The 21937-nt window shown below is 38.9% G+C and overlaps 1 protein-coding gene across 3 annotated transcripts in view; it reads left to right on the top strand.

Moving 5' to 3' along the window:
* Positions 1 to 10288: 10288 nt before the first annotated feature.
* The window catches only part of Hao1 (hydroxyacid oxidase 1), a 55550-nt gene continuing 43901 nt past the window's right edge, over positions 10289 to 21937 (top strand). For 2 of the 3 annotated variants that reach the window (XM_037205238.1, XM_028884529.2), the window contains exons 1-2: positions 10289 to 10486; positions 16584 to 16735. In XM_037205238.1, the coding sequence (XP_037061133.1) occupies positions 10350 to 10486; positions 16584 to 16735 (289 nt within the window). In that variant the 5' untranslated portion in view covers positions 10289 to 10349. Of the gene's footprint in view, positions 10487 to 13441; positions 13520 to 16583; positions 16736 to 21937 lie in introns of those variants that run through there. The other variant, XM_037205239.1, reaches the window with a different exon arrangement.

Genomic DNA, 21937 nt, shown 5'->3' with positions numbered 1-21937 from the left:
GCATTTGATAAGATTATGAGATTATCACATGATTTCTATCCTTGAGTCTATTTCTGTGAATAACATTGATTTGCATATGTTGAACCATCTTGAATGTCTAGAATGAAGCAAAGTTAGTTGTGATTCACCAGGAACATTGGTCTATAACTTCATTTGTTGTGTGTCTTTATCTAATTTTATTATCAGGGCAATTCTAGCTTCATAAAAACGTTTGGGAGCATTTTTTATTTTATGAAAAATTTTAAGTACATTGGTGTTAGTTATTTTTTGAAGTTCTGGAAGAATTCTACTGGAACCATCTGTTCCTTTTTTTTTGAGGGGGGTACTTTTTATTCCTGCTTTAATTCATTGCTGGCTATAAATCTTGTTTAAATGTTATAAAACATTGTAAAATAATGTTTTAGTTATTTATTTCATCTTGGTTTAATTTAGCTATATTGTATGCACTTAGAAATTTCCTTTAGAATTTTTAGTTAAGTGGGATAGAGGTTTGAACAATATGTCCTTATGATATTCTGAGTTTCATTAGTATTTGTTATAATGTCTCCTTTTTAATTTTAATAGTTTGTGTTTTCTCTCCTTCTTTTATTTAATTTGCCTAAGCTTTGTCTATCTATTTATTTCAAAGATCTAGATCTTCATTTTATTGATTATTTGTATTATTTTTTCACCTATATTTCATTAATTTTGGCCCTGATTTTGATTACCTCCTTGGCTCTACTATCTGGAGCTAGCTGTTTGAAACCTGGGACTTATGCAGGGACGCTTGGCTCAATCTGGGAGGAGGGGACTGGACCTGCCAGGTTGATCTCAGTCCTCAGGGGAGGGTTGGCCCTGGAGGAGGTGTGTTGCTGGAGGGCTTCTCTCCAGGTTTCACCAAGCTCCACAGTCCCACAATCTACGTATAAAATAATCACTCAGACGCTTATATTACTTATAAACTGTATGGCCATGGCAGGCTTCTTGCTAACTGTTCTTATATCTTAAATTAACCCATTTCTATAAATCTATACCTTGCCACATGGTTGGTGGCTTACCAGTGTCTTTACATGTTGCTTGTCCTGGTGGTGGCTGCAGTGTCTCTCCCTCCTTCTTCCTGTTTCCCCAATTCTCTTCTCTCCTTGTCCTGCCTATACTTCCTGTCTGGTCACTGGCCATCATTGTTTTATTTATATAGAGTGATATCCACAGCAGAGGTGGGAGGGGGGTGGGCTGGGGGGAAGGGGAGGGGGGCAGGAAGGGGAAAAACAAGGGAATCTGTGGCTGTTATGTAGAACTGAATGGTATTGTAAAATTTAAAAAAAAAAAAAAAAAGAATTCCTGTCCTCACTTCCTTCAATGATGAACAACATTGTCAAAGTGTAAGCCAAACTCTTCTTCTCAAGTTGCTTTGGTCATAGTGTTTCATTGCAGCAATAGAACCTCAAACTGAAACAGAGACCATTGATATTAAGGGTTATTAATTGAAAGATATGTGTCAATGCCTGCTTTCTTTTTTATTTTATTGTACTTTCTTAGGCATCTTTTGATTAAATGTCCTGTGTTTAATTTATTTCCTGTGCCTTTTTGCGTGTTTTTTCTTCTCTTCAGATTGAACTATTCCTTCTATGATTCTATGTAGAGCTGGCTTAGGATTCATTAATTCCACTAATTGTTTTTATCATGAAAATTTTTATTGTTCTTCAATTGTAATAGATATTTGGTTGGGTATAATAACTTGAGTTGATAGTTGTGGTCATTCGGAATTTGGAATACATCTTTCCAGGCTGTTTTGGCTTCAAAATTTTCTGTCAAATAATCAGGTATTATAAGAGAGTTGGCCTTTCTCCATTGAAGCTTTGAAGACCCATTCTTTAGTCTGTGTTTTTAATATTTTTAACTATAGTATATTGTGGAGGCTTTCTTTTTCTCATCTGGTCTATTTAGTGTTTTGTAGGCCTCTTGGGCTTGGATATATATCTATTTTTCAAAATTTGCTAAACCATTTTTCTATGATTTTATTGTCTATGATTTTCTATGCTTTTGGTTTGATATTCTTCTGCTTATTCTATGTTTGTAATCCAAAGGTTTGGTATTTTCATTCTATTCCAGAGCTCTCTAATATAAATCTTCATATATTCTCAATATGTTCATATGTTTAAAAAAATTTGTCCTTGGTCTTTACCGAGTAATCTATTTTCTATACCTTGTCTTCCATCCCTGATTCTCTGTTTTCTACATGATCTATTTTATTGATGAGACTTCCATTGAAGTTTTTGTTCAGGATATTATTATTATTATATTTGCAGCATCATTTCAGTGTGTCTTTCTTCAGCAATTCTATCTCTTTATTGAAGCTGTTTTTACACATTGTATTGACTTCCTTATTTCATTTGACCCTTTGCTTTTGTTTTCATAGTGTATAATTATGTCTTTCCCATGTTGTCTGAACATTGTTATAATCATTTTTAAAAATTCTTTGTCTGGAGAGTCTTCTAGGCAGTTTTCATTAGGGCTGTTATGATGAAATCAGTGATTCGTGAATGAGACATGTCTTGATTCTTTTTGTATTGTTTCATTTCTGTGCAGGGACTTGTACATTTTAAGTAGTTAGGTGAGTATTTCTCTCTTGTTTTGTGAATTATTTTTATTTTTTTCAGTAGAGTTATTTAACATGTTTGGGAGAGGACTAAGTCTTAGTAGAGTTGAGAAGTGATTTTCTTCAGTTGGGCTGGTGTAGGAAGTTCCAGGTGGCATACATTGGCCTAACAGGGGAATCTGGAGTCCTCTACATGGTGCAGTAGGCAGTCTGGGTTCTTTTTTCTGTATCTACATTCCCAGGAGCTGTGTGTGGGTCTGCTACAGGAGCCCACAGTGGATTGGTGCCTGAAGCGAGGTTCCTGGGCAGTGTAAGCAGGTCTAAGCAAGGGAAGGAGGGGTTCTGTACTTGGTTCAGGAGCCATTAAAAGTTCTTCACATGACGTGGGTCTTAGTCTTTTAGCTGCTACTTGCTGGGAATAATTTCTAAGAGATATGCTTTTAATAGTCACTCTGACATTCAGAAGAGGGCCAATACTAGTTAATACTCACTGGAGGACTGCTAGTACCCACACCTCTCCCTGAGGAGGTTCCAGAGGAGGTTTTCAGGAGACTGCTCTGTGTGGCACACTCATGTGAGGTGATTTCCTTTCAGATTTTCCTTTGGTGGAGCTTTTTTCCTGTCTAAATCCAGACGATCTACCTAGAGAAATGAATTACTTATTGAAATGTATAGAGCCTTTCCTGCTCTCAGAAGACAAGACCATAGTTAAAAAAAACAAAAAACAAACAAACAAACAAAAAAAAACCTTGTAGCTAAAGATCTTTCAGTTCTGACTCCTAATCTCTAAAGTCTGTTCAAATAACATCTTCACTGTTAGTCAATCCACTCTAGCTCTGGCCCTAAGAGCAAACCTACTCTAAGAATAGAGTAGCAGTTGCTTTTTAAATGCATACAGAGAGCATCCCATCTGCCATGTGGTGTCCATCTTCCTTCATTGCCACCTGGGTCATATCTTTGTGTATGAGGAGGAAACATTGCCACATAAAGTTAGAGGGGGTTGTTGAGTAAAATGAGAGGATTATATGTGTAAGATAAAATGTTCTGTATAAATGTTATTTAATGTGGGAAGAAAGATGAGCTAGTCAGTGAGTGATGGTCAGACAACTGGTTATTTACCTGTAAAATTAAATAAACTCTTTTTCTCTGCCTTATGTCAGGAAGATGGCAGCACACTGTATGACTTGGAATGGCAGCACTGTAGTCGCACTATGTCCCAGGCCCCTAAGCTGGGCTTGTTAGTGTTGGGCTGGCACAGCCACCACCACTAGGACAAAGCTGTGGGCTCTGCCAAGGAAAAGAGAGAGAGGGAAGGTCTTGCCTTGGACATTTTTGTGCTCTAGTCCCAGTTTAACAGTCACAGACACTGACACTTCATCACCCAGAATTGTTTGCATGGCCCAGAAGCAGTTTGGTCCCAAGTACAAGAGAGTCAGAATACATCATTTGCTTGTGACTTGAAGAGAGGAACTGAGCAGATTTGTTGTATCAGATATTTGGCCCACTCACTTTGTTTTTGAAACAAAACCATGACCAGTACAGTGCATGGAGGTCAGTTCCAGATGAAAGGAAACATGGGAGAAGGCCTTTATGACTTCTGGTGGGTGTTAAAGAGTTACTCATTTTGTTGCATATATGTGTGTAGGGGACATGAGAGTATGTGAAGATATGTGTGCATGTGTCTGTGAAGGCCAGAAAATGGCTTTGGATCCTTAGAGCTGGAGTTAGAAGGCAGTTGTGAGCTGCCCAGTTTGGGTGCTAGAAACCAGACTCATGTCCTCTGGAAGAACAACAAGAACTCTTCAACGCTGAGCCATCTCTCCAGTCCCATGTTTGGAGGATGATTAAAAGTAAGACTGAAAGACCAAGCCATTAGCAATGACATTGATTTATTTGACTATATTAAAAATTTGAATTTCTGTAGGATAAAAGGCCAGTTCTCAAAGGCCCTTAATTAACAGTACATGGACTAGCTCCACTTTCAACAAACTACCTACAGATGTGAAATACAATATCACAAGCATATTTTACAATGTTTTGATGAAGTGCTGAGAAAATATTGGATATTCATAATAAGCCAAAGCAAAACAACAAATGTAACAGATAAAGAGAAACCTTGCAGGCAGGCGAATAACTGAAGACTCTCCCATGTGTCTACTGAGCCCCAGGCAGAAAGCATGTTGGTGTTTGCAGCTGTACTAGTGGAGGGGGAGAGGCAGCATGGAAATCCCATATGAAGCCTGGAGACCAGAAGGACAATACCCTCAGTGAAAGGACAGTGTGTCTTGGGAAACTGTCCATCTTACATATGGGATGATGGACAGTGGGAAAGCAAAACAAAACTAATAAGGTCTTGGGACAAAGGCAGGGAAACTCAACCACTGAGAAACCTAAGGAATGCCAAGAGCTGGAGAAATTGTCTTCTTCAGGGAAGAGCGAACTAATTGGTATTCAATAACAAGTAGTCATCCCTGAAAACATACATGCGAGTAACATTGTTCAGACTGAGCAGACCATACTTAAGTATTTAGGAATATATATATGCATGTACATGTACATATATGTATATAACAGCAATCAGTGAAAACAGGAGTAAGGAACTTGAAAGAGAGCAAGGAAGAGTTTGTGAGAGAGCTTGGAGGAAGGAAAGAGAAGGGAGAAATTGTGAGATTCTAATCTCAAAAAATAAAATGAATAATTTGAAAACATTGAAAAACACACGACTATCTACAACAACAGAAGTGAACACTCAATGGCTATCAACTCGATATAGAGCAAGCTCAAGTCAACTGAACCTGTACACCCTCCCGAAAAAACAGTCTGCCAAATTCTGTTGTTCTAGAGGACAAGAGAGAAAACTTTCCACAGGATCCTGTAAACATTTACATACCCTTTCACCTCAGCTAAGAGTCAAGATCTCAAAGTTAAGCAAAGGCCTCTTGTTAAAATTTTACCCTACCCTTTTTTAGGTGCAGAAAACATGCTACATAGCTAGAGGCAGATTACCTGTCTACCACTTATGACAGAAGATGAGGGGGAGAGGGGGGAGGGAAAATTAAAAGGGAGAGAATTAAAAGAAAAAAAAGAGGGGAGGCCAAAAGAATAAGAATAGAGAATGCAGGAAAAGCTTAAAGCTGAAATTAAGGAGATGGCCAAAAATAAACAACGGAAGGAAGAAGAGAAGGGAGGAGGGGTAAATTGGGAGGTGGGCACAAGAGAAAGTGAGGTAAATGACATGAAAGAAAATCATGAAGAATAGGAAAACATGGAGACTGAGTATCACAAATTCTCTATTATGAATATTTGAAGCTGATTTCAGTAAAATTAAGGCATGAAAGCAAGTCAAGAATTTTGTGAGGGGCTGGCAAGTCCCACACAAGACTCAAGTTCAGTTTTCAACATCCATATCAAGCGGCTGTAACTCCAGCTCCAGGAGGTCTGACACCCTCTCTTGCCTCTGTGAACTCATCACTTAGACACACACACACACACACACACACACACACACACACACACACACACACACACACAATCAAAAATAAAAAGTTCTAAAGAAATTGAAAAAAGGATTTAGTGACAATATATATACATAACCGAAAAAGCTCTGTACTCAAAGTGCATAAGAAAGCCATCAATCAAGTACAAAAAAATCCATTATGAAAAATAGGCGAAAGATTTCACAGAGATAGAGAATAAAAGACCCAAAATACCCAAAAAGATATGCTGAAGTCATGAGTCGCCATGGAAATGCACTTTGTACCTGTAGGGGCACTGTCTTCCGCTGTCCATGTTCCTGAGGTTTTTTGCTTACCCCTGGAGCTAGAGATGTTTTAATACTTAGATTCTTTTGATGGCAAAGATGGAGGAAATGACTGATTTGTTCCCCAAATTCCATTCTTCATTTTAGTAAAAATCCCCTTAAAAGGATAAAAACAGGAAATTAGATGTACTCTAAGCAAAAGTCTAAACTGCACATGGGATAAAAGTGCCGAGAAGATGTAGAGTTCTTATTGATTCCTCTGGGTTCAGTCTGAAATTTTACTGGAGATTTAGGACCAGGTAGGTGGTTTTGGAACTATCCTAAGAGATTGGGAGATGCTGGGGCAATAACATTGAAGGTTTTATTGGGACACTAGGGAGGATAAGAGTAAATTACGTTTTGTTAAGCCTGCTTTTAAAAATGAAAATGCAAAGCTCCAGTGTTTTGGGCACTGTGAGTAAGGGGGTATAAACCTTTGCATTGGCATCATCCAGAGTCTCAGATATAAGAACAGGATCACTGTATTGGCATGCATGTATCCTCTAAGCCACTGAGTAAAATTTGAACTTGTCTTGCCCTCAAGCATCCTGTTGCACAGGGCCTCTGGGGAAATTTTGCAGACTGTATTGTCTCTGAAAGAATGTGTGATATTTAGACAGTGTGATTGTCATGAATTAGTAAAGGATATTTTAAACTCCAGTCCCTTCTTTTGTTCCTATCCACCAAGAGATTGATGAATGATCTGAGGACTATGCATTTCACAGTTTAATTTCTAAGACAACACTCCAAATTCACCAATGGCCTGCAACAGTACTGAAGGAGAGTAGATGATTGGTTGGTTAGTTGGTTTTAAAACTCATGCTTCCTCTTTTATCCCCTTTCTTGCAAAAGCCCTGGCTTTCAAGTAGTATTGTGAGTCACAGTCAGTAGCATGGCTTGGTACAACCCAGTTGACTGAATTGTGTCTCATCAGGAACGTGGCCAAAGGATGTACATGCACATTTATCATCCAGTTCCAAGGGATGTCCAGCTCTTGGTCCAGAATCATACTTTGAAAATCTCTGGCCCTTATTCCCCTTTGTTACTGTCACTAGGATTTGACCAGCTTGAAATTGATTAAGCAGTACTAAACTGCCTCACCATCCTAATTATGTAAGTTGCAAGGTACAACTAATCATTTTTAGCAGTTGTTGCAAAGTGTGGGCTATGTAAAGAAAAGGTTGTTTAATTGGCAAATCAATTTTGAATCTGTACTGAGCAGCAACTAAGACTTTGATCAGCTTTCATAATGATTCTGTTAACTGTCAAACTGGGGCAGTTAAGGCTCCTTTGATCAACTTTCACAATGAGTCTGCTCTCAAACTGTGATGCTTGCCTACCAAAGCAACGAAGTTGGTACATTCTCATGGCAATTTTAAACTGAACAATTTAAAGATTTTTTTCATGTTGTTTTTATTCTTTGGTGGGGATTGCTGGAGATTGCAATTACAGTTTTCATGTGTTACCTATCTATTACACTGATGCCTGGACAACTGGGAAACATTGGAATATGCCTATATACAATTCAGTATCAATCCAAACAGGAAACCATTAATAAACCAAACAAATCTCCTTTGGCTCAATCAAAATTCTTTTCCTAAAATGGTTTCGAGCTTATATTCATTACTGGTTTCTTTCTATTTTCCTCAGAGTATCACCATGGAGCTATTCTTTTTGTCTACTAGTTGCTTTGTCAAGAGGGAAAATGGATGTACCCTCACTCTGTCTTCTGCTCCTTGTGGTGGCCAGCATTGTGGGGATCTTACATGACAGTTCATTAGGCTCTGGGTGTCTCCTGTGCTTTCAGGTCCAAATTAAGCCATGGATTACACATGGAGTTCTAGTAATATATTTTCTTCCTTGGATGATTTTCAATCTACAAACTATATTTAGAGGTTCTTTACCTGTATAAGATATTTTGATTCTACACTATATCCCATTCGCTCAGTGGACCTTAATAAATTACAAGCTAAGACAGTTGTCCAAAGAATCTGGCTGCATAAACATTGTTATTGGATGATACTCCTCATAAGAGTGTAGAAAATGGGTTGAGCTAAGCAAAGAACTATTCAAAAGGATTGACCTGAGTACAGAACCAAAATGGCCTCCTAGAAGCCAGGGAATCACACCCACTTTCTCACACTTTAGAGATTCATGTTTATGTAATTGGGATTAAGAAAATGTCATTTACAAAAATGTGTTGGTAAAGTAGAAGATGAGAGTGAGGAATGCTTATGAAATTCCTACTGTGTGGCCTCATTGCTCTATAAAGAATTGCTGATCCTAACAACTTAAAAGAAGTTGTTTATTCTGGTCCATGCTTTTTTTGCCCCATACATTTGGACAGGACATCACAATGCCATCATAAACACTTGACGACTCCATTTATTTTTTATTAGAGTGTAGCAGAGAATGCTTGTGTTGATGGACTAGGAAGATGCCTTTAAATGCAAGATAGCCACCCCAGTCAGTTGAACCAGATGGGATTATTGCTTCAGATGTTTCCGTCATGGCTTCTTTGTGATCATTCATGTTGATTATGGCTGTCTACACTTTCACTTTGGATTTCAATGTGTCTGTCTAGCATTCATCTTTCACTCTTGCTGTCCCATGCTAGTCACCTCTTGAAGACAGTAAGTAAAGAGAAAGAGAGAGATGCAAGATGCCACCAAGGGCCTTCCCCCCATGATTTACTTTTCCCAGTTAGGTCCCACCTCCCCAAATTTCCAGAATCTCAAGTAGGATCAGCTGGAGAGTAAGCATTCAACATATGAATCTGTGGTGTATATTTCACATTAAAAAAAAAAAAAAAACAAAAAACACCTTCTGTGAGCTTTATTTTCACTGATGATGCATCCTTTATAACTCACCATAGATTTGGTATTAATAATGTTTTGGTTTGGGTTTTGTCAAAAGAGCACTGGCAGACAACTGTTAAGTGGAGATCAGGAAATGAGACTGAAGAGAGTCCATCAATCTGTCAGTCAGCACATGTTGTCGACACCTGGAACCTGGAATACTGGACACAGGCTGAGGAATAATCTCACCTGAGAGAGGAATTGTGGTGGTTTATGCTTCTCCCTCTTTAATTTCTTGCTAAGGTCTTTCATAGAGCTCTGATTCCATGACACTAAATGTACCACTTGGATTGGAAAGTAAGGCCCCAAGTTCAAGAGAGAAAGTGCTCACAGGTTTAGGCATTTGGAATTCAACTGCTGAATATTTGCTCATAGTGTGGTCTACTGGGTTGAAATCCAGGCCTGGTTGAGGTCAGCACCATTGCTTTCCCAGCCATGTGTTACTCATCCAAATATTGCCAGCTATTCCATGACAGGGAGGGATTTTAGATTGAGACTACAAAGCCTTCCAGAATGGCACTGCCCTCAATCACCCCCAGAGCAATACAAAACTGAGAATAAGCTATAGGGCTTTGTGCTAAAGCCAAATATTTATAATCTGGTCAAATTTTTATCATACAGAAGTTCTGCATTTTATGGATAATTCATTTGCTTTATAATATTTTTTGTGTTAGTTGTTTTCATACGGCATGTGCATTATACAAGTGTAGAAGGAAAATGAGGAAAAAGTTCATTGTGGGTGCCAAGGCAAAGTGCAAAGATCTGGATTGTTGGAAGACCCAGCCTGAGGTAGAACTGAACCAAGAGTGACTTCAGGTCAGTCCGTTAACTTTTGGTTTATTCCCCTGCTCTGTCAATATGACAGATCCTACTCATTTCTGCAACCTCCTCAGCTCTAACTCCCTGCAGTTTAGGTACATTTGGTGGCTAGTCTGCAAATGAAATGTCAAAGTCTAGGCATACAATGTTTGCTCATTTGATGTAAGCAAGAGAGAATTAAATATGAACTTTGGCAAAAGTCTATTAATAATTGACAAATAATGGAATTGTCTGGGCATAGAAAGCAGTCCATGAAAACTCCCAAGAATAGCTAAGGTTGCTGTATCCTGCTACAATGTTGCCCCGGCTGGTCTGCATTAATGATTATGAACAGCATGCCAGATCAGTGCTTCAAAAGTCGGTATATGATTATTACAAATCTGGGGCAAATGACCAGGAGACCTTGGCTGATAATATTAGAGCATTTTCTAGGTAAGAAATGTTGTTATTTAAAATTGTGTTTTAATATTACACAAAGATATTGCATCAGAGTAAGATGTAGTTTTATGTTACAGTGGTGTGAAATTGCCTGGATTTGTAATTAATAAAGAGTAGAAATTTCTAGCATGTGAGAAATCTTGATGTCTTAAAATGTTGAAGTATTCTAAGCCCAGGGATTGATGGCGAAAGTGAGCACTACCTTTTCTTGATCTATGACAGTCATTGATTTAACCATGCATACCAATTGTCATAAATGTTGATGACTCCATTTACTTTTTATTAGAGTGTGGCAGAGAATGCTTGTGTTGATGGACTAGGAAGATGCCTTTAAATGCAAGATAGCCACCCAGCGGGTTGAACTAGATAGGATTATTGCTTCAGATGTTCCCATCATGGCTTCTCTGTGATCACTCATTTTGATTATGGCTGTCTACACTTTCACTTTAGATTTCAGTGTGTCTGTGTAGCATTCATCTTTCACCCTTGCTGTCTCATGCCTCCTCTAAAGTGCTTCATCTCTTTCCCCAAATTAATTTTCTCAGGCTTTCATATTTCAGGCACAAGATGGTTAGTGTCATGGTTTATGCTTTCTTCTGGTTGTAAAGAAAAACAGTTTAAGTGGATGTTGTTTTGGTTGTTGCTTTGTTTTGTTTTCTCAGCCAAGTAGCTGAGGGAGTCTTTACCACACCCCAGACTTCCCATGGCATTCATTTCCCACTGTAGTCCTTAGTGATGACAGTAGATATTAGGGTTCCCCACTTATGATGACTCGTTAAACAGAAAGGGGCAGAAAATACCCAGAGACAGAAAATTTGCCTTCTTTCTTATTTCTTCTTTGATCTGGAGCGAAACCCCTCCAAATCACCTTTATGTTTCTGAATTATGAGATATTAAATTCTTTTAATGAAGGCAGCCTCTTGTTGACAGCACCTGTTTTACACACAGGTTGGTGGTAAGAGAGTAAAGGACGGGTTATCTCCCCCAAGGACAGCTCTGAAGTTCTCGATCAAGCTTTCTCTGGAATGTTCTTGAACTCATAAATGATGGGAAAGCTGTGGATGGGGAATGGGTTAACAGTACATGAACTTATTTTTGTGCAGTTTCCTTAATCATTTTAAAAGATTTATTTATTTATCATGTCTACAGTGTTCTGCCTTCATGTCAGAAGAGGGCATCAAATCTCATTATAAATGGTTGTGAGCCACCATGTGGTTGCTGAAATTGAACTCAGGACCTCTGGAAGAGCAGTTAGTGTTCTTAACATCTGAGCCATCTCTCCAGCCCCCCCTTAATCATTTTTTATTATTTAGGCTTCCTCAACATTTCCTGCTCTTGTAAAATGTTCCTTCTTGGGACCATGTCACTGTACTCACTAGGTAAATGGCTTTCCTGAGTGTGCCTTAAATAACATTCTAGCCCTACTAGGTTTTTATTTTCCAAAGCCATTTCAGGCCCTTGACTGATTTATTGGCCTGGTGTCTCGGCATTGCTGCTTGATGCTCACCCAGTCCATCTCTATGCAATTTTCTCTATCCCCATTAGATACCACATCTCATGCAGTCCAATTTATTAACTTACTTGTAGTCCCACAAAATAGTTCTGTGTTGTAGCTAGAGAGTTTTCTCTCTGGGTCCCACTAAGCCCTGGCAGTCTGACAGCCCACTTATAAAATAAACACACAGACGCTTATATTGTTTAAACTGTTTGGCCTGATGGCTCAGGCTTCTTGTTAACTGTTCTTATATCTTAAATTAACCCATTTCTATTAATCTATACTTTGTCACGTGGCTCGTGGCTTACTGGTATCTTTACATCTTCCTTGTCATGGTGGCGGCTGGCAGTGTCTCTCTGACTCAGCCTCCCACTTCCCAGAATTCTCCTCTCTCCTTGTCCCACCTATACTTCCTGCCTCATTACTGGCCAATCAGTGTTTTATTTATTAACCAATCAGAGCAACACATTTGACATACAGAACATCCCACAGCACTGTGTGGTGTCAAACTGGCTGTGCACACCAGTCTGGCCTGGGACTTACAGCCATCCTCCCAACTTTGCTTCCTGAGTGCTTCTGGAATGTTTGCCAACATTCCCAGGCAATTGATTGACTTATACTTTGAGCTGTTTTTCACAGGCAGGGCTGCTATAAAGTTGAGGACCTAACAATGATCTAGATAGAAAGTTCCTACCAACAGGAACTTACATTTCAGTGGCTGCACATTGACTTAGCTCCCATAATCTAGTGGGTGGAAATGATGTAGAATGGCCCCAAAACAGCTACCCAAGAGAAGGAGCAAAGGAGTACAGCAAAACAGACTACCTTGTTATCTGAGAAATTCTAAGAACTTTCTGCAGCATAGGGGACTTGGTGACTTTGAAGTTATGACCAACCACAAGAGCCTCTTGTGAATTCTATAGCACTCACACTAGAAATAGCATCCTATGTATGTACTAATTTATCTCAAGGACACAAATAATGCAACTGAGTGTGCAGTGCAATGTCTTTTATGAAATTTGATAATTCTTTTGGTTATTTTTTTTTTTTTAGAGAAATTAAAATGGTATTGAGCAAATTTCTTCAGAGGACAGCCTATTCTTAGCGTTTGTACTACTATAAATATCAGCCATGATTACCACTCTAACATCTCAATTCCTCCATTGCTGTGTGGCTTCCTGCATGAACCATAATCCCTTGCTTTGTGCCATTGAGCTGATCACATAGAAATAAGAATAGAATTTCTGCTGGCTCTGGTGGCATTGGGTTGATAGCAGGAAGAAAGTCACCCTGAGGTTTCTCAGTCTGTTTCAAATAAAGGTGACAAAACAACAGACCATCAGATAACATTGTGATGTAAGATTGGGGTGTTTCAAAAGCGTTTGTGAAGTTCACCCCCTTTCCCTCCAGCAAGGAGAGGAAGCATCCTCACTGCCACTGTCCATCAAGACTCAGATCTAACAAACACATTTTGTATTTCTGGAAAGTTGAGCCATTTGTGTGACCCAGCAGCTGCTTGGAGGTATTTCTTGGTATGACTTGGGACTAGCATTATCAGGACCAGGGGAAAAAAAGGGGGGGGGGGTGCATGAAAGGATATATAAAATGAACCACCTAGAAGAATGCAGTTTCCTCTTGCAAATATATAAGAACAAGGTAAATGTCAGAATGCCAGGCTGCTGTGTTTTGAATGGCCTGAGCAGATTGGGGCTAATTTGAAAAAGTATACTACACTATTTCTTTCACACAGACACTGACAAATGGAAGGTTTAATTTGAACTATCTGGTAGTTAAAATGATGCCATCCTCATTTCATTATTTGAGAAACAATACAAACACACTAGTGGTGTTTTCAGTATTCATAAGTAGAAATATCACGGTGTCTCTCAATTGATACATTATACAGGTGAGGAAGGAGAGTTTTCAATCATTTGCTTTAAATTTGTAGAGTGGAAAGCTAAGAAGAAATTGGAAATCCATGTGCTTGTATTTTAGATTTTCAGAAAAGTCAATTCCGGGTACTTAGTTGGTGTGAAAAGTAGGTGGGAGGCTTCAGTGCTGTGCAATTTGTGAACACTTTCAGGGAGCAGTTATGTCCTAGGAAGTGTGTGTATCTCTTGAGTTTTTGATTAGTTAGAACCTGTGCATTGTTCTGTGTGAAGTGTAGGATGAAAGTCCTGTTGCAATTCTTTTGTTCATTTCGGTCTTTTGAAAGGATTATTACTCAATGGTCCAGCTGCTCTCTCCATCTTCACAGGCTCTTCTGAAAGTGGATGCCATGTGACAGCAGCACAGGGTTATGGAGAAGCATTATTAGATGTATAATTGAGGTGATAGCCATTTTAATTTGGGGTAGTTTGGGGTGGTGGTCAAAAATCCACTGAAACTGTCTGGCAAAGTTATTGTTATTTGGAAAATACCAAAATCTGGAGGACACTTAAGAAGATGTACACTTCCCTGTTGTGCTGGCTTTATTCAATTTTGCCGAGAAATAGAGGGGTTGAAGAGTCTCTGTACTATCTTGAAACAGAAAATGGATTTATGGAAAGTGGGAGCAAGCTGTTATTAAGGTGACGGCGCCACCAAGTGGATGAGTGTAAGGCTGCCACTTATGGACAGAACGAGCTTTGGTTTGTAAATGGGTGACATTTAAAAAGGCATATTTTACACCTGCGCACGCGTGCATATACACACACACACATACACACACACACACACACACGAGAGAAAGAGAGAGAGAGAGAGAGAGAGAGAGAGAGAGAGAGAGAGAGAGAGAGAGAGAGAGAGAGAGAGAGAGAGAGCCGATGCCCCGTAGTTTTGTGTGTACTTTTGAAGGCTTACATCACCACTATTAAATTCTCTTTTATGTTAAAAACACATTTTGATATGATTGGTAATGAAACTCCTTTCGGGGCTTCTGCCCCTCCACCCTCAAAATGGAGATGAAAGCATCAAGCTGGAAGTGTCCCTGGGGAGGAAACGATTTCCAGGAACAGAGCACGTGGTGTGACGGAAAACGATGACAATTACAATGTTCAAAGGAACAGCACAGGGATCCCACACTATAATTCCTTTATCACGCTGCTCAGGGATGGTATGTTTTTAGACGTGCTGTGTGGGGAAGGTTAGATTGGAGAGCTCTAGCAAGCCCTTAAGGCAGAACTGCCACTGAGGCTGCTGGGAAAAACAGGCTTCCTCCAAGTAAGGGCTTTTGCCTCCTTTCTCCTATAGGAAGTCACACCTCTCTGCACTTAGAAAAACAGTCATTAGAAGTAGAGTTAAGTCTAGAAAATTGACTGAGACTGTTGGTTAGGCCTGTAGATGTGTCTAAACAAGACATTTATTATAATAATGCTCAGTCTTAGTCTGCGGGCAATGAGAATAAACAATGTAAATAAGTAGGAGATACACATTCTGCTGATAGGAGAGATAATTTATTCCTTGGGAAGATTTATGGGTTTTTTTTTTATTGTTCGCTTAATGGTAACTTCTGTTCTAACTTAGAGGAATCACAGGAAAAGTAATTTACAATAACTTTCAAAAATTAAAAATTTCAGTTTCTATTAACTGTTCTGAGGAAAGAGCTTAACAAACAAAATAGACAACCAAAAAAGGTCAGCTCTTCTCTTACTATCGTTCTTTGGTGGACACAGCATTTAATTCAAGAACTTTGAAGAAAATAATGTCAATTTTAAAAGTAATTGCCTTGGGCTACTCTCTCTTAAAGAAGGAACATCTATACCTTCTCAAATTCAAATGTGACCTCTAGGACTTTGTATATCATCTTCAAAATGGTCTAGGGAAAAGTCAAATAAAAATTATATTCACTCAAAAGCCCATAAGTGGATGTTCACAGTGGCTTTGATTATTATCAATGCAAAATGGAAATATCCTAAGTGTCGCCTACGAGTGGTACCCTCCATGAGGCGAAATGGATTCATCAGTCCCATGGGACAGGCTGGTGATACACACAGCAGCACACACAGACGTTAAGCACATCATGCTAGACTCAAAAAGCCTGTCCACTGTGTGAGTTCATGAATATGGTATTCTTGAAAAGCAGAAGTATGAGGATGAAAGGTACAGAGCAATGTGTGTCAGGGGATTGAGGTGGGGAGACACTTTCACTAGAAAAGGAAATGAGGAAATTTGAAGGATGACTGACTGGCCTAGATGTGGCTATCGTGGTGGTTATATGGCTGCCTGGTTTTGCCATAGCTCTCAGAACTACGTGATGACGTCGAAAGAGTCCTGCTGTGTCAGTCAGATTTTAGTAAAAATGACGTGGGAATCCATTGCCATTCTCATTTTTATATTTTAAAATTGTGACAAACTTACATAGATGCACACACACACACACAAGCTGCACATAAATTGGGATACCATGTAATAGTTAATGTATGTATATACTATGTGATTGTTATCTCATTTGCTTTCTATGATAGCAAACATTAAAACTGTCCATTTTTCTTTAGCTTTATAAAAGGATTGGGCATAATAAAAAATGTTTTCTCTTTTAAAAATACACTAAAATTTTGGTTACACTTGAAATTCTAAACTGTACATATATTAATATTCATATCATTTAAATTCTAGATGGAAGTTGTATCCACGGATGCTCCGGAATGTTGCTGATATCGACCTGTCGACTTCTGTTTTAGGACAGAGAGTCAGCATGCCAATATGTGTTGGAGCTACTGCTATGCAGTGCATGGCACATGTGGATGGGGAACTGGCCACTGTCAGAGGTAGGAAGAGGAGCCTCAGTGCAAGGACGGAAAGAGACCAGTAGTGGCTCCCTCCTCTAACACCCTTCCCAGGATGCTTTTATTTGAAAAAAAAAAAAAAAAATCCTTCGATTTACCAACAACTTTCTAGTTTGTGTCTCAGGGCAAGATATTCTCTCTGTTCTTGTTTTTTTGTCAGTGCAGAACAGGGATCAAACCAGTAGTTGTTGCATTGCGTTGCTGTGAGGGTCACAAAAATTATACATATAAATAAATGCCTGACACAGAGTAGTGCTAAGCAAATGTCAGTTGTTTTATGAGTAGCACTATAAAAAAAATGCAAAAAGTGGAGATCTGAGAAGTAGTTTGCCAAAAGACATAGGTCTTGAGTGACAGAGGGGGCTTATTCCAAATCGAAGTGATATGCATCGTGAAAGAACAAACCCATCCAAGTGGTTGGTTCCATTTTATTCCGTGGTAGAGGGAGGTGATTCTACTTTATGGGTGGATTTTATTCCCAGCAGAGCATTTCCCACGGCCTCAGGAAGGAGCCAAGAGGAAAAAGCAAACAGACTGCAAGGAAGTCTCTCACTATGGCTAACAGATTAACTTCCTAGTTCCCTAGCAACGCCGAGCATGGGAAAGTCTATACATAGAGCTCTGTGCATTCTGCTTTGGAAACTCAGAAGCGTTGGTGAAGAATCACAGTTGACATCTTTGGATGCCAAGCAGGCTAAAAGATCATGAACTCAAAGCCATTTTAAAGCATTTTCATCCTGAGAAGTAAGAATCCTATGGATCTACCTTCTTCCTTGAAATGACTCCCATATAATTCTGCCAAGAACATCAAAGTTTTGCTTCAACACAAAAAGGTGGAAACATAGGTCAGAGGCTGGCAGTGTCCATCCTTAATGCTAGAGCCACATGCAGATGAGTGGCCTCAGAATGGTCCCAGGTGTTTATTTATGGTACTCCAGAAACATGCAGCCCCATGGGGGAGATGGGGACTGGACTGAAAGAGTATAATAAGGTAGGTCTATTTAAAGTTGGGATAAGGAGCTTCAGGCAACAGAATAAAAGAAAAGTGAAGAGATGGGCACACTAGATTAAAACTTGAGTGACCAAAATTTCCATAAATATCAAGAGGAAATATTCCATGGGATACTATGAATATTTTTGAGGAACTGAAAAATAGTTGAGAAAATAAGAAACTGCAAAGGACTAATTTCCATTCAATGTAAATGGTCCTTGAGGAAGAAAATGATACAAAGACAGTAGTAAGAAAATAAGAAATTCATAAATGGAGTCAAAATGGTCGAGTGAAAAGTTTCCATTTACTAATATGCAAAGGAGCATAAGTCATTAGCCTATATTTTGTTTTCTAGATGTAAAATTCTTATTTTAAGATGTCTGATGGGATTATGGAGACATGTGCAGTTTCTAACATGCATGGTAAGAATAGGAAGCAGAGTGATCTAAGAAATAATTCAGCACTTTGTATCAAAGATTTAAGAGGTGAAGTTCATAGTATGATGCAATTTTTTTTTGAGGAAAAAGACTTGTATAAGGATTTTTCTAATTTCAATTTTTTTTTGGCAAGGTGTTAGAAGAGCTGACTTATAATTAGAGATACAACGAGAAATGGCAAGCATGCCAAAAGAAACAAAATTTTGAAAATCATACAGAAAGCGATGATGATCTCTTTCTCTGTCTCTTTAAAATCTTCCTTCCTTCCTTCCTTCCTTCCTTCCTTCCTTCCTTCCTTCCTTCCTTCCTTCCTCCCTCCCTCCCTCTCTTCCTTCCTTCTTTCTTTCTTTCTTTTGATAAGAATTCATGTGTAGCTCAGCCTGATCCTATTGTCTCAGCCTCCTAGTACTAGGATTACAGACAAGCTAGCTGCTATATTTTAATCACTTTAAAAGCAGTTACAAGTGGCAGTAAGCACACATTTCCTGTTTTTGTTAGTAGCCAGAACCAATGTTAAGTAGACTGTGTTTGAAGATGAAGATGCCTATTATAATTTACTGTTGTTTTTTAAAGTGGCTCAGTGGGGGATTACTCTATGTTCTCTGGCTTCTGGCCTGTCCTTATTCTTTGGATTATTGTTCAAGAAGGAAACAATGAAAAAATAGATTTAAAAGAGAAGACAAAGCTGGAAAATGACTCAGAGGACAGACAGAGGGTAGCAAGTAGATCAGTGGGCAGAGCTCTCCTGGTAAGTCACCGTGGGGCCAGGGAACTAACTGTTTTACACACATTCCTGTACTGGGCATTACTGTTCCATTTGGTGGATAACTAGCTAGAATTTCAGAGAACTGCTTCCATAACTAGTAATGACAGGTTGCACTATCTCTCCACTTGCTCCCTGTGTTTCCAAAGCCCATGATTCAGGTAACAAAGGGCTGGAATAAAATGAAGATGCTTATTTAGAAACGGTGAGGGTATAGCCTAAGTAGGACTATTCATTGAACTATTATGTCCCCTGGCACTAACCATGAGCTTATTAAGTGCCCATAGGACTTTTACCCTTTTGAATTCATTTAACAAGTAATTATCACCTTTAAGGCACTTGTCTAAGTACACCACAGCTTTCAAGTTACTGTATCCTCAGAAAACCCAGAGAAGCAGTTATATTATTAAGCCCATTTTACATATGAGAAACTGAGGCACAAAGAAGAGGATTTGCTTGCCTGAGCCACATTATTATTCATAAGTGATAGAATTGTCCAGATCCCAGCAGTTTGTCTCTTGAACAGTGACTCCTAACTACTGTGTGCCACTTTGAAAATGCTCTGAAGGAGTTAGAGCATCAGAAGCCATTAATTTATAGCTTTAGGCGTGTGCAAAGCAGGACTCTGGGACAGTGAACACACAGTCTACATCTGAGTGAAGTGGAAAAGGCAGATGGAATAGATGAACACACCAACTTCAGGAATCCAAGATCTTTGATGAAGTTCCCATCTGAGTAATAACCTTTTAAGGTTATAATACAGATATATATATATCTGTATATATATATATATATATATTATATATATATATATATATATGGGAGCTCCTGCAAAGACCTCAGCATTCTTCAGGTTTCCGTCTGTGTTCCCATGAGCATCTAGGGTTTGTTATCCTATTTAATATTAGAATTAATTCTTTAAGTGAATGGTCATCAACTCAGAGGCAAGGCTATTGCTTGACTTGTGCATGTGGGCGTGGTCTGTGAATTGGGCCATGGTTTGTGTATTTGGATATGGGATAACGAGTTTCTTTGGCAGGAAAAAGAGAGCCCCTCAAGCTGATGCTGCAGGTGACTCGGGTGTTTGAATTCATTATTTTTTTCTTTCATAACCTAACACTTGGTATTTTGTGTTTGCTCACAAAAGTCCACTGTGGGGTGGGTTGGCTCTCTCAGCCTGTGAGCACAGCCATTGATGAACAGAAACCAGCTCCCAGTGATCCAGAACTCACAGCATTTTCTGATACTGACATTCAGTGAGACTGAGTCTCAGATGTCCACAGAAGTTGCTGCTCATTAGCACTCTTTTTTATCTGTCTTGCCCAGTCTCTCATTCCTCACTTCTATGAACTCACTTTGGGATTCATCTCAGCTATTAGGACTTATGCACCTTGGCTTCCAGAGGAATGTAGACTGAGAGCTCAGTGAAGGATGTAGTTGACCACATAAAGTTTAAGCAAGAATGGAACAATATTCATGTTTAGTAGATTACTTTCTGAAATGCGGGGAATCATTACAGAATCAAGAAGCTATTAATTGGTTTACTCCATTATTCCCAGGGAGAATTAAAAAATCTATGTCTGACCCTTGAGAATATTATGAAATCTATTCAAATCATGGAAGATTTTTGTCACTTTCCTAATTGTCTGGCCCTTAAAATTTGTATTTCCAGAGGCATAGCCTATTTGCAAAGAAAGGAACTTGGGGCCAAGTTCAAAGGACAAAGGTTAATTTGTAATCTCAGGACAAAGTGGCCCTGTCAGCCTGGCCAATGAGAATAAGTGAGGATCATTCACATCCATCAGGAATGGTCTGACATATGAAATTAGGATGTTCTCTTGACAGTTCTGGATTTTGCCATGACACATAGTTTCACATTCCCCGTGTAATCTCCAGATTTCTTCACCACTCTGGGCACAAGTTGATGCGAGCTAGGCCCGTGGATAAGATGCCATGTTTTCCCATTGCTTGATGGTTGTCGAATGGGCTGTACATTTAATTTTTAATTTTGAAATACAATGACAATGCATACAGGGTTGCCAGGTAAAACTCAGGGGCCTGTAGAGGAATCTTAAAAGTTCTTATTGATAAAATCAAACCCGGAGCCAGGTATTGGGGTCCATGCTGGAAGATCAGAGAACCAGAACAAGCCACAGCTATCTCACCTCGCCGGATCCTCAGCTGTTCTTGTCTCCTCAGACTGGAGGCCTCTGAGTCCTCATCCGGAATGGGTCTCAGCTGAATTACTGCTCAAAAGCCTGAATGCTTAACCAGCCAAAATCTTCTAGTTTCTGGTCCTCACGCCTTTTATATCTTTTTGCTTTCTACCACCACTCCCTGGGATTAAAGGCTGGCTTTCTGGGATTAAAGGTGTGTGTCGCCATGCTTGGCTATTCCCAATGTGGCCTTGAACTCACAGAGATCCAGAGGGATTTCTATCTCTGGAATGCTTGGATTAAAGGTGTGAGTGCCACCATTTTCTAGCCTTTGTATCTAGTGGCTGTCTGTTCTCTGACCCCAGATAAATTTATTAGAGTACACAATATTTTGGGGAACACAATATCACCACATTTCCTCTCTTTTTGTCTAAAATTAAAGAAAGCTTATAACTAATACAAGAAAAACTATCTAATAAGTATATACAATATATACAGACAAAAATTACATTAATGATGTCTAGTCAATTAACATTTGACAGATTCAGATAAAAACTCCATTATATATATTAACAATGTCCAGTCCAGTAACATCTGATAAACTCAGACCAAAAAATTTTCATTACTTATCTTATTTAAAACAAGTAGTTCCTTTTTAAAAGTAGATTCCATAATCTCCCTTTTTATCTTATCATATCCATATTTTCTCTTTTTCCTTTTCATAATAGATTCATTAGTCTACCTTTTGTCATTTTTATATCTTCCCCCTTTCTCTTCAGTGTAGATTCAGTGATCTACCTATTTATCCTATTATTTCTTTATCTTTTTTTCTCAGAG

This window comes from Peromyscus leucopus, chromosome 4, assembly GCF_004664715.2.
Source record: "Peromyscus leucopus breed LL Stock chromosome 4, UCI_PerLeu_2.1, whole genome shotgun sequence".
Classification (NCBI taxonomy): Eukaryota; Metazoa; Chordata; class Mammalia; order Rodentia; family Cricetidae; genus Peromyscus; species Peromyscus leucopus.
This window is presented reverse-complemented; position numbering and strand designations above follow the sequence as displayed.